Source organism: Acipenser ruthenus, chromosome 8 (genome assembly GCF_902713425.1).
Source record: "Acipenser ruthenus chromosome 8, fAciRut3.2 maternal haplotype, whole genome shotgun sequence".
Lineage (NCBI taxonomy): Eukaryota > Metazoa > Chordata > Actinopteri > Acipenseriformes > Acipenseridae > Acipenser > Acipenser ruthenus.
In genome coordinates this window covers 37,817,288-37,830,178 of record NC_081196.1, presented here as the reverse complement: position 1 = coordinate 37,830,178, position 12,891 = coordinate 37,817,288, and the positions used below count along the sequence as shown (strand labels likewise).

At 37.6% G+C, this 12,891-nt stretch overlaps 2 protein-coding genes across 3 annotated transcripts in view; one reads left to right on the top strand and one right to left on the bottom strand.

Moving 5' to 3' along the window:
* The window catches only part of LOC117972800 (ralA-binding protein 1-like), a 63,720-nt gene extending 62,532 nt beyond the window's left edge, over window positions 1-1,188 (top strand). For both annotated transcript variants that reach the window (XM_059028902.1, XM_059028901.1), the window contains one exon: window positions 337-1,188. In XM_059028902.1, coding sequence (XP_058884885.1) covers window positions 337-456 — 120 coding nt within the window. In that variant the 3' untranslated portion in view covers window positions 457-1,188. The remainder of the gene's footprint in view (window positions 1-336) is intronic.
* Window positions 1,189-3,176: 1,988 nt separating this feature from the next.
* Window positions 3,177-12,891, bottom strand: part of mao (monoamine oxidase) — a 59,104-nt gene continuing 49,389 nt past the window's right edge. Inside the window, exons 7-15 of the mRNA XM_034011809.3 lie at window positions 11,933-12,082; window positions 11,654-11,813; window positions 11,088-11,184; window positions 10,549-10,602; window positions 10,050-10,107; window positions 9,631-9,728; window positions 9,389-9,500; window positions 8,799-8,861; window positions 3,177-8,413 (exon numbers count right to left, since the gene is read on the bottom strand). Of these exons, the coding sequence (XP_033867700.2) occupies window positions 8,258-8,413; window positions 8,799-8,861; window positions 9,389-9,500; window positions 9,631-9,728; window positions 10,050-10,107; window positions 10,549-10,602; window positions 11,088-11,184; window positions 11,654-11,813; window positions 11,933-12,082 (948 nt within the window). The 3' untranslated portion in view covers window positions 3,177-8,257. The remainder of the gene's footprint in view (window positions 8,414-8,798; window positions 8,862-9,388; window positions 9,501-9,630; window positions 9,729-10,049; window positions 10,108-10,548; window positions 10,603-11,087; window positions 11,185-11,653; window positions 11,814-11,932; window positions 12,083-12,891) is intronic.

Below are 12,891 nucleotides of genomic sequence, written 5' to 3'. Positions count from 1 at the left end.
TGATCGTGTGACTCTCCCTGCACTTACACAGTAGTGCCTGTGCTGGTTGAGCCACTGGGGACATCCTTTCACCTTTTGAGGACTTGGTTCCGAGGTAGCTTTAACACACATAATGTACAGTGCAGCCACCAGTGCAGTATATTTGATATGCTCACTGTACCCATAGAATTAGCCTGACAGCATGCTGTATATAGAAGTTCCTGGTGAAAGACATTTAAATATCAGTGGTTCTGAGCAGTTTTTTTTTTTTTTTCCTGTAATAGACTTCATGTAAACTCAATTTAAAGATGAAACATATTTATTCTTGTTTTATTTGCATTTCTCCTTTTGCAACAGGAAGAGAATCAACAGCTGGCCACTCAGATAACAGAAGAGATGGAGGTCATAGGTCAGCTTCAAGGGCAGATTAACCTGCTTCATCTTCAAGCAATCCATGAACCTGCGGCATTACAATAGAAAAAGGACTGAAGATTTTAAGTACGACAGTAAGAAAAATACTTGTGATAATCCAGAGAAACAATATTGTACTTCAGAGTGTATAGATTTTTATACGAAAATACAAACTTATACAGGGTGGCTGTTTAAGTCAATTTGTAACTTCTTGTCTGCTGCTGTGGAAAAATCTCAGAAACCTGTCAGTTAAGCATCATTTTAATGTTTTCCCAAGAGTGAGTTCTGGCTATATTGAGCAGCACCTGTTAGACATTGTAGTCTTATCCCCTATTTTTCAGTTGCCTCTGAAACTGTCTCTAGTACAGTGGCTATGGTTACTGCTTGCCATGTCCCATGTCTCTAACGTATTTTATTAAATGTTATTGCGTGTTACTGAAATATATTGTTTATTTATATTTTATGTAAGATGTATTTTGTGTTGTTTGTCCTGGTTTGTTTTGCTTACAAATGGAAACTGCTGTGTCAACTTTGTCAGCACACACAAGCTTGACTTCAAAAGACAAAAGTATCTTCCTACAGAAATGATGTTGCGACATATGTTTTTGTCTGTGTGGCATACAGTATTCCACTTAAATATATACTAAAGAGAAGCTAGGAATTTCCACTTGTCCTGTAGTCATTTAATTTTATAGATGTTGTACTTTTAAAGAGATTTATTTTAAAAAATGTTTGTCTTGTTTCCTGTAATCATATCCTTTGCCCCTTCACTTAAAAAAATAAAAATAAAAAAAACGAGCTGATATAATTAAGAATATTTATAGAACAAGTGTGGGGGAAATTGTCCAACTACATTGTTGATCATATTTGTTGTAAAACAAGGCCCCAGACTGCTGCTTCACTGAAATTGCCAAGCCAAAATATATACAGTACAGAAGGTTTGTGTCCAGACCTCCTTATAATAAATATTTGCACATCACACATTCCTCCCCCCCCTTAATTTAAGTTGGCTAAGTCTTGTCATGTACTTCATACATTCACAGAATTCCTGTTTTGCTGTCTGCAGCAAGTATTATTAAGCCCTTTTTATTGTTTGATGTATCTTTTGCAGTTGGATAACTGGTTGGTTTAAGTTATAACCAAAGTTTTTTTGTTTTGTTTAATAGATTAAACTATTATGACAATTTACCAGGGCAATGACACAGTGGGCAGAAGCATGTACGGATCTACATACTACTTTACAAATGTAGAAAGCTAACAATCTAGTGTATGTTTGTGTAAATTGTGATTTCTTTTTTTTTTTTTTTACCAATGCTTTATTGTAAATACTGTTTTGCATACAGTTTTATATTGAATAAACTTTAGAAAAAAATGTTTGGCATCAACACCCTTGAAAAACCGTCAGTTGTTACTGGCAAGTGGTTTGGACTGAAATGATTAGCCTCCATCCGTTGTACTGTCTGATCTCTTGCATTTGTATACTTTATTGTTTGAAACAAGGGTGCTTCAGTGAGTAAAGTGGTGAATAGGTGACATTTACTTATTTCCATTAAACATTATTTCCACTGCACAGATTTTTTGTAAAAATCCAGGTAAGTGGCTGTGCACTGCGCTACTGTATATACAATGTGTAGCATCCCTGGCAGCTTCATTTAATACAGGGCTTTATTTTCTCTCTTTTTTTTTTTTTTTTTACTTGCAGTATTTTCCTCTTGTCTTCAGACAACATTTCTGCCAATTAACCCCTCCCCCCTCCCCCCTCCCTCAATATAGCACACCTCTGCTCTAATGAGCGAGTTAATTACAGGTGCTGAATAATTTGCAGCTGGGGCATTGCGTGTGTGTGCACTCTGTTTCCATATTATATCTCTCCATCTCTGTATATCCCTTAAGAATTATGCATTAATAAAAACAAAAATCTAATTGTACAACAGTTAAGTTGTGCACACACCACACTACCATATTGTCTGGTTTAGTGGCTCGCCAGGACCTGTTGTAAACATTATTTTAGCAATTTTACCAGTCAGCAGTGGTAATAACCAGATATGGACCAACACTGACACGAATGTGGTATTTCCAGAAGTGGTGGTTATTCTATTGTCTGTGAAGTGTGGAAGAAACAATTTTGTACCTAATATAGATCCTAGTAACATTATGCAGGGTACATGTTACCTCAGAATTGAACTTGGAATTGGAATTCTTAGAGAAGTGAAATCTGAGAGAGGGGAAAGCTTGTGTTAAAGATTTGTACTCAACAAGCATGTCATTGCTAAGATTTATTCAAGCATTTATCTAGTTGTTGGCACTAGCGTTCAGAATAGTGTAATATTATTATCACATGCCTGTACTTTAGTTTAGAACCAACCAGACTACATGTGTAATTACCTGGGTGGGGAAAGCAGCCTTTCAGAGAAAACCTTGAAATAACAGTTGAATGTGTATCAAAATATTTAAAATGGGCCAAGTTTTTTTTTTCCCCACTTTATTTATTTTATTACCAGCTATTAAAACAAATTATACAGGATCTCCAAAAGCACTAGTAATATATTCTGCAGCACTAGCATCCAGCCAAAGACAATTTAACAGCACATACACACAGCAGCTCTGATGTCAGGTGCTTGTTCAGCATTTTAAAGTAGTGGAACAACTAATATAAAAAAAAAAATAAGAAAGCTGTAATAAAGCATGACGATACAAATTAATGCCATGGATTTATAGCACATGGTACAGAGACTGATATTTCACTGGCACAATACAGCATAGGAACGGAACAGAACATTGATACATTAGTGCATTAATTTTTCTTTATTGGTATTTCAAAAAATTCACAGTTGACTATTTTAAAACTTCCAAAAACACTACAGGGGTTAAAAAAATCCTTCAATGAGTTGCAGCTTGTCAGTGGTGTTTACTAACTGCTTCTCTAAGATCCATTTTTAGCTTTTTACAAGATGCTGTTAAAAAGTAGGGTGTGCACAAGGCAAACAAACTTAACTTAAGCACATAGGAGTGGTAGAGGCTGGCGCATTCACAGATTCAGTTGTTTAATCCGACCATCTAATTTCTCATAGTTTGTCATTGCCTTGCACGTGTTCTGTGTTTTATTTTCTCCAAATGTAGTGGTGATGACAGCTTAAAAGCTGCAACTTTGCCTCTGTATGTGCTTGGTGCTGCTTGGATGACCAACTGCACATGAATAAAAAAATTCCACAAATCCTTGGATTGTCCAATCAAAGCTGTCAACTCGCCAATAGTTCCTCCACTGTGCAGAAGCGCGGGACCAGGAAGAATCAATTTAAAAAACTGTACTGAAGACTAGCCTGAGGTGCTGGCAGACCACCCACTGGAGGTATTTCTTAACCCGTGCTAGTGACACATCTTAACAAGAGAAAAGAAAGGTGACGGAGAATAAACCAATACAGTCACAATCACAGAGGCACTTGAGAAATAATAACACCACAATTCGAGTAAGGCACAAGGTCAAATACAGACAAAACTCACAATATATTTTTGGAACAGTGACACAGAATCTATTTAGCATCCAAATATATATTCTATTTTCTACACATCAACCTTTGTGTTACGTGTCGGTTGCCGTACACAGCAGTAATCAAGACTTTACTACTGAACATAAAGTCTGAAAGTTATCCACGGCATACAATAAAGCACAAGTGTACAAAGTGAAGTTTGGGGTACTACCTTTTACCCTACAGTTTGTGTCTGTGTCTGAAAGGGCAAATGTTATATTCCTGAAAAACAATTTTTTGAAGAAACATTTTAAGCAGACTTAGGAGGTTTAGTTAGAATATTTCAAATAAAGTTCCACCCCCAAGCCAAATGAGAGGACATCTTAAATGCATTTGTATTGTCCCAACCTCGCTACTCTTATGCTACTCCTCTGCTTTGTACCCTCCACTGGCTACCTATTTCTACTCGCATTCAGCTCGAGACCCTTGTTCTTACCTGCTGCTCTCTTCACCCCTCTTACTTCCCTCATGTCTCCCTACACCTCCTTTTGCCCTCTCTGCTCCTCCTCTACAGGCCGGTAATGCCTTCCCTCCATTCTACATCCTGCCATGACCGCTCCTTCTCTTCCATAGCCCCTCTGTGGGGGAACCAGCTACTGGAGAACTTCAGGACTGCTCCGTCTCTCACCGCCTTCCGCCGTCTCCTCAAGACCCACCTGTTTAGACTGCACTTGTAGATCTCTTGATCTACCCCTCCTACTATGCACTGGACTTGCCAGACCTAAGCACCACATTACTGGATCCTCAGCTAATGCGCTATCCTTGAACTACTATGTCATTGTAGATATAACTTCTTGTAATCCTAACTTGTTGCATCCTAGTTCATATTGTATTTCAGTTGTATTATTTGCACTTACTGTAAACTACACTGTATTTAAATATTAACCTTGCATAACCCTTTACTGCTCTGTAACACTTGTAAGTTACCTTGGATAAAGGTATCAGACAAATTAATAATAATACTAATAATAATAATAATAATAATAATTGTCTGTTACCCAAACTTCATGTCGTACACAAGTTTTGAGGTTCACGTGTTACAGGAGTATTCATATATTGATCTTTAATCAATATTTCAGGGCTTGACATCCATCCTTTCTATGTTGATTATATTTAGGGCTTCTGTTTTTTGGGTTTTATTAATTGTATTTTTCGGTGCTTATTTTTAACTATTTTCGAGTTTTATATAAATCTTTTTTTCGGGGCTTTTGTTTTTTTTATATACTGTATAAAATGAGTGTTTCTGGTTACTTTCCAAAATGCTTGAGTGTTTTTTCTTTTCTGTCAAAATATGTGTAGTAAATCGACAGTACTTGCACACTTAAATAGTACCTTCTTTCCTTTGCTGTCTTCCACAATTAAATCCTCATGGTCACAGGCACATTCTTCTGGGGGTTTTGTGTGTAGGCATTTTTGTACATTTCGCCACAATTCTGTTTTAAATCCTCCGTATTTTAACTGTAATACAGCTTTAAATCCTGCTAACAAGCCTCCATCATGGTTGTAATCTCGTTTTAAATCTCACAAGCGGAGTCTCCAATAGAAATGTAGGAATGTGCTGTCATTCAGTAGTTGGGGCGGGTTTAAATTATTCAGAACGAATCAATGATAGATGCAAGTCACGAAGGCGGGACATTGTCCAGCAGCATTGGGAAATATATGTATTAATATTTTTGTAGTAGGTTTTATTTTTTAATAGAAAAAGGGTAAAGTCAACGTGAATTGATTAACCATTTCCACAGTTTTTCAGGTGTTTTCCGGTGTTTATTGGCTATCCACCGAGTTCATTTATTTGGTATCGGGGGTGTTTTATCTGTTAAAACTGAAAATCAGAAGCCCTAATTATATTAAAAGGACATTTATCTAACTAAAATGCTGATGCCCTTCAGATTTGTACAGCAGTGAATCTCCCCTGCCACAAAGTGAAGAGCAGTCAGTGCACCTATTAGTCATGTGTTGCTGAAAACAAGGTTTCTGTGCTACAAACAACTGCAACGACTAAGTGTATGACTTACTTTCCCGGACATGTCAGATACGATATTGTACCTGTGAGTTAACAGTGGAGTATGACTTACTTATGGTTACATGATGACTTACAACAGAGACATTTTCTAGATATAACCCTGTGAGAGTACTTTACTGTAAAATGGGAACATTAAAAAAGAAAAGGATAGTCTTCACCCACCCCCTTTCAATTTGTGACATTCCACAAATCCAATAGCCAAACCCTAAAGTGATTGCGTCTAATAAAAGCACTACATTGTTGTTACCATAGAGCAGGGATCTCTAACCCTGATCCTGGAGAGCCACAACCCTGGAGGTTTTCTGGGTGTCTATGTCACCAATGGCTAAAGATCTGGAACACATGTTCATCTTGACCAATTAAGCCAATAATTGGTTCCATTAAGTGAATGGTAACAATTAAATGAAATGAAAACCAGAAGACCCTGTCTAGACACTTGATTAGATGTTGTATTTATATTAACATATAAAAAACAATTCCATGTAAAATGGTAGATGGGTAGCTGCCAAGTGTGTAAAAAGCTGCCATTGCACATGGTCCTACTTTTTTCTTAATGCAAGAATGACGTTGGAGTCATTCAATAGGCGGTTTGGTTATACCCCATAAAAGAAGGTGGTGCTGCAAATTGTATTTGTGGGATTTTTTCTGATGATTTAAAAAAAAATAATTAAAAGCTAGTGATTAGTATTGAGGGAAAAATATTCCAATTCCTATGCAATGAATATTTCAATTGAAAAAACTGTATTTTACATAATTCCTAGGTGATGAACCGATTTTTCCACTTTGTCAATACATCTTTAATTGTATTTATAGCTATATAGCTTAAACTATATTCCCATGATTTTAGAAAGTAAATACTGAGTAAGAAACTATGCTTTTAGTATTATTGTTACTGATCAAGTTCATGAAAACAAATAATAAAAAAATTAAATTATACGAAATACTATTTTGTTTCTCTGCTTTGTAGGAGAGAATATCCATTCCCTTTATAAGCCCAAACTTATAATGAATTGCCTTCGGACTAGTGATGAGCTTGTGAGACTTTAACCCTTTACTATGCAGGTCTAGGAAAGATGACGACTCCACTCAAAACAGCAGCCCAGGAAACTCATTTGTATTTGTTTTTTCAGTTGAAGACACTGAAACAATTAAAACCACTTATTCTAGGGGTATCTTTCTGTAAAGTTACTTAATGCTGAAAAGACTTTTAGGAGACATTCTACTGACATTAAGTATTTTAATGAGAAATGTAATGAAGCCTAATTACTCATCTTAATTACATAACAACAAACAGACAATGATGTTGCAGCTGCAGATTAATAGAGGGTAAACTTCAGAAAGCAACTTGAGTGTTCAAGGAATACATTCATAATGGTCTAATTTGGTGGCACTCCCTTGTGACTCTTTCAATCCAGTCCAATGTTCCAATCATCTCCTTAATTACTGAATTAAACAATCCAGAGCCTAGTTCAATTAAGGCATTTAATTGTTTAAAATTAACCTACGCGTCCAATTAAGTACTTCCGGAACAAGGTCGTGGCTTGGAAGGGTCTGAAAGAGCCACAGCTAAGAACCACTGGTCTAATTCAAGCTGTTGGGTACACAGTACTAGACAGAAAGTTAGCTTGGAACAACACTTTTGTGATGTGTAAATGAAGCCCAATACATTATAAATTAATTAAAAAGTGATAACATTCTATATTTGTATAGATATGGAAGCAGCTGCAGTGCTTACTCTCACACCTTCATGAAACAAAAATCAATGTACAAACCCCCACACCATAATGTATGAATCAATGCATTCTTCTAAAAATCCTTAGTCAAAGTAGTATTACTTGACAAAATAATGAAACTTAACAATGACATTTCTGCATCTGATCCCATGTTAAATAACAGCTCAAAGCCAAGGCAGGGATTGTGGAAACCATTAAATTAACAGTAAATACTGCAGATCTAGCATCTAACCATTTTCCAAGATGGATAGCAGCAATTTGAATCTATCCTTATTCTGTTGTCCGAGTTAGATCCTGCTTTCTACTGAATAAAAGAGGAAGAATGGTTTTCTGACTGCGTTAGTTTGATTTCAAGGAGGTTAAGTTCAATCTAACTGACGTGACTAAACAAACTTTAAAATTCAACTAGTTTTCTTTAAAACAATGAGGTGGTAAAATGTGAGGCTTTGATTTAAACAAAATAAAAGTAGTTTAAATTTCCCAAAACATTATGGAGAAAATGGGGACACAGTGAGAGTGACAGAAACAGAAAAGGCAAACGGTAAAGACATTTTGTGGAAGCCTCCAAACCAAGTCTTTTTGACTTAGCTTCGGGTGAGGAGACCCTTTTTGTAAGCCATAAGGCCCACAGCTGTGGCAGAGGTCAGGAACGTAGACCACCCAATCACTTTCAACAAGCCTGGGATGGACGGCAAGTTCCTCTGCCAAAACGTTGAGGTGACGGGTCGTGCTGGGACATCCTGAAAGGAAACAACATGCATAATATTTCTTTTGAGGCTTTGTGACTGGCATTGTTGTGTGATGCATTGCTGTTTTTGTTTCTGACCCCTGCCTGTGAGATGAGCTCTGTAGCTACACACTCGCTTGTGGTGTGCCCAGTCTCTGGTTCATGTACAGCCTGCACCCTGTTACTCTTACTTGGGTACAGAGGGCCACATCATTTTAGTGACAGCAAGAACAATTTCTTTACAGTCTTACTTTTGTTGTTGAAGTTGATCTGTTAAACTAAAGCCATTAGATGTACAGCTTACTGAGCATTACTTTGGGAAAAGAAAATATAAAAGAGGTTGGAAGTATTAATTAGCAATTACAATGCAGCTCTACACTTAAAGAAAATACACTTACCACTGACTCTGGCTCAGGCTTCCAGATGTCACTTTCAGAGATCAGCCCCATAGTACAGAGAATCTGGAGGGGGGGGGGGTGAAAACCAATGAGACCACTTTGATTGTTGACTTCAAGAAGCATTCACTTGTACTGTAGTTTTTTTGTTGTCTTTAGACCATTTTACAAACAACCCCCAATGCAGTCTGTATTTCAATTCTTTATATAAAAAACTTTCAACAAAAACAAACAAACAAAAAAAAAACATACATTAGACCTTGATATTATAGTCCAGCCATCAGAGTTTGTATCAGCCGGCTTGTATCAGATGGAAATGATGTGACATTTGAACTGGCTAAACTGTTTAAATAGTCTTATTTAGCTATATATTATAAAACAGATATATAGTACAGGGTGCTGTGTAAGATACAAGATGATTTCCAGAGCTGACAAAAAGCGTTTCCTGGAAAGCAGACTTCCTGGTATGTTGGGGGGTGGGGGGGGATCAGATAGTTATATGTATGTCACAGGGAGCTGCCATGCTATACACCCTTGCATTGCTTCAGTGGTTCCCCCCCAGGTGTTGTAATAATGGAGTGCGGTGTCCTCACCTCCCTGGCTGCTCTCTCCCCAGCCTGCACTGCCCCCTCCATGTAGCCGCTCCATTCTGTGGATGTCTCAGTCCCAGCGAAGTACAGCTTGCCCACCGGCTGCCGAAGGACTCTAAGAACAAGAGAGAAGAAAATTAAGACTTTACAATAGAACACAAAATTGGTGATAAAAACAAAGAAAGCTGTGGGCTCAATTCTAATTTCATTAAAGAAGAGTATTAATGAATCCGGGCTTCACTTACTTTCCATACTGTGTCATGATGCCCGGAGGGAAGTATGCAGTGTAGCAGCCCCCAGAGTATTCCTCCTCGCACCAGTTCTTCTCCTCGTAGTGCACAGGCTGGAGAGAACACATGGAGCTGGGTTTTAATGATGGATATGTACGTACACACACACACACAATTTTACCAAAAGTTCTGAAACTCATCATTTATACTACAAATTTTCCTTAAACTGACATCTGGGACATCTGACAGCTTGTTTAAAAAAAAAAAAAATACTACATAAAGACTTCAACACAATGTTTCAGCAAGTATGTGCATGATCAAAAATCAATTATGTTTTCAGCCCAAATAAATATTTAACGGTCAGGTAAACGTGTCACAAGACATCTGATTTTGGTCACTAATCCTGGAATTGCATCAGAAAACTCAGAACTTACATGCAATGCTTCTTCAGACCCAAGGACTCTGGAGTAAATTTCACAAATCCTGCTCAGCCTAAATAATAAGAAAGGGTTAATGTTTATTAACTTGTATACTTAGGGTTCCCGGGTGTTACTGGAGAATGGCCTTTAAGGTTTATATAGTTTGGGCCAGTGTAGTATGTCTATTGCTTATCACATTACACTTGATCTGTCATGAGCTGTTTGTGACCGGAGTTATGATTCTCGCATGCACTGTATACAGGTATAATGGATTGCTAGACATGTCACTTGACCACATACAGTACATTTCACACAAGAGGAAATTTCTATTTTTTCATTCTACAATATTGGGGCCAGTAAGTGTAAGCAGTACACTTGCTGTTTATCAAAAGTATTATTTTTAAAATATTATTTTTAAAATAATATTCAAGCACTTATTAAACCAAAACAAAATGTAAAATTAAATCAGACGGGAGGAATTTAGGAATAGAAAAATGTGATGATTATTATTTACCTTTCTTCTTTGGTCAAACTCGCCAACCTTCTGGCCTTGCTAGCGAGAATGAAACTGAAAAAAAAAAGCTCATCCAGCACACACATAGGATTCTCACATTTGGAATAAACATCAATTCGTTTTTAATGGCTAGCGTCTAATGTATAGACCTTGCTGTATGTGCTTCATGTTGTATTTGACTGTATTATCGTTGTCTTGCAATAATACAAATACAGAAAATACAAAGAATTTACCATACAGGATTTCAATTGAACATACTTAGTACTTAATATGCAAAATGTATGTATAGCTGTTGTTTGGCTTCTCAGCCAACACATTAGTGTATTACATGTTAATCAACCACTGCAAAGTATCTGATTTGCCATCAGTTTTCACTTTACCATACCACTGATAGTAACTCACTCCCCTCGTGTGCTATTAGAATAATGAAACACTCTTATCTACTCTTATCCTGTCCACTTTTCCTTTGTTGCCTAGCCAATGGTCACGGCTCATATGAGCTATCAGCTGTGGATCATGATTGTATTTATGTGTGTTACCCCATGATTGCGGGGGCAGAGCCGTCAGGCTTGGTGTCGTCCAGTGTCAGGCTAATTGGGGCTTCTTTCTCCTCAATCACCATGCTGCCACAGTAACCTGGAAAACCAGAACACATTTTAAAAAACCCCAGTGTTGTGCATGTGAGCATAAAGTTTAAATATTTGACTATTGTAACTCTGCATCCAGTACAGAGGACCCATAAACATTACTTTGGTTACGAGCAGGCTTCAAAATGGGAATTCCTTCTGTGTGAATGCAGTAATCCAATCTAGACACTGGTGTTCAGGATAGCGTGGCTGCAACTCCAGGACCATCCTTGTTATCAGAGAGGGGCTAGTGATGGAAACTGAAAACTGAAATCTGCAACATGTACAGAAAAACTAGGCTTTGTAAAGACTGAATGCTGCACACAAATGTACTGGACGGTAAGGTGGTGGATCCCTTTAGTACCAATGTTCCAAGCCTAAGAGTTATATATAATGCCTGGGAGGCTTTAAAGATTTTAAAAGGCAGCAGTTATAACCACCTCTCTTACGATCCCAGTGATAGACTCCGAAACACTCACCCTTTTTCTTCCAGAAAGCCTCTCTGTAGTAGACCATGCACTTGATGACAGAGCCGGTGGGGACGCGATGGATCAACTGGTTTCTCAGGGGCGGCATTGGGGGGTTAAAGTGCATCTTCAGGTTCAGTGCTGGAGCTGTGGCAATGATGACGTATTTTGCCTAAAATAAGAATGGTTAGCATTACACCCAAAACAAGAGGGGCACAGGTGGGGAAGAGTGCAGTGTAGTTGGAGGACTGCATTTGGCAGTGATGTTTGACACAGCTGTTGCCCTCTCACCTCATATTTCTCGTGGTTCAGGGTCTCCACCACCACGTTGTCCCCACTCTGGTCGATGCTGCACACCGGCCTCTCCAGCTTCACTCGGTCCCCGAGGCGGTCCATCAACCGCTCACTCACTTGACTTGAGCCGCCCACAAACTTCCTCTCCTGGTGGGAACAAGCACACAGGCTTCTTTGAGAGCACGCTCCATGCCAATCAATACAAAGTCTACAATATGATTTTGATAATGCTGTGTAGTGAATTCGGTATACGATTTATTTAAATATAAATTAGTCACTAGTCGCTCACTCAGGGACATCAAAATGTAAGAAATGAGACATACCATATTTAAGTTCTGGATCATGTAGAACTCGGATTCCCTTGACAATAACTGACATTCACGCAACGTGTCAGAAAAGAATAAAAAGTGCTGCACAACTAATCTAATATTACAGAAAGGAAAGACTATTGGTTAGAGATATGCGTGAATAGTATACAGTTCATTGATTTCATAGTCAGACGATTACAACGACCATAACATTATTAGCATACATGGTTAATATACTAATATTAATTATGGCTGATCACTTTGTCTACTTTGCATTAGTATTTTCAATACTCATTTCATGTTTCATATCAAAATGCAGGAGAATTAATTCAAGAATTCAGAATGGAATCCAACATTCCAGTACCTAATTTAGCAAATTAGTTTTACAGTGTTAATTTATTTAGTTTAGACATTATCTACCAAACTAATAATATGTTATCAACCTCAGCTGATTATATAGTCAAATTAACTCAGAAATGGGGCAATGATCAAATTCTCTGCATTTACGAGGCAACCCCTTTGAGTTGCACATTTCAACAAACAAAATACATTTCTTACACACTCTAAAACAGGAAGTTATATTCTATCCTCTAACTGGATAGCATTTGCTACAGTTAAAGTATTTATACTTATCGATTTTCAACAAAG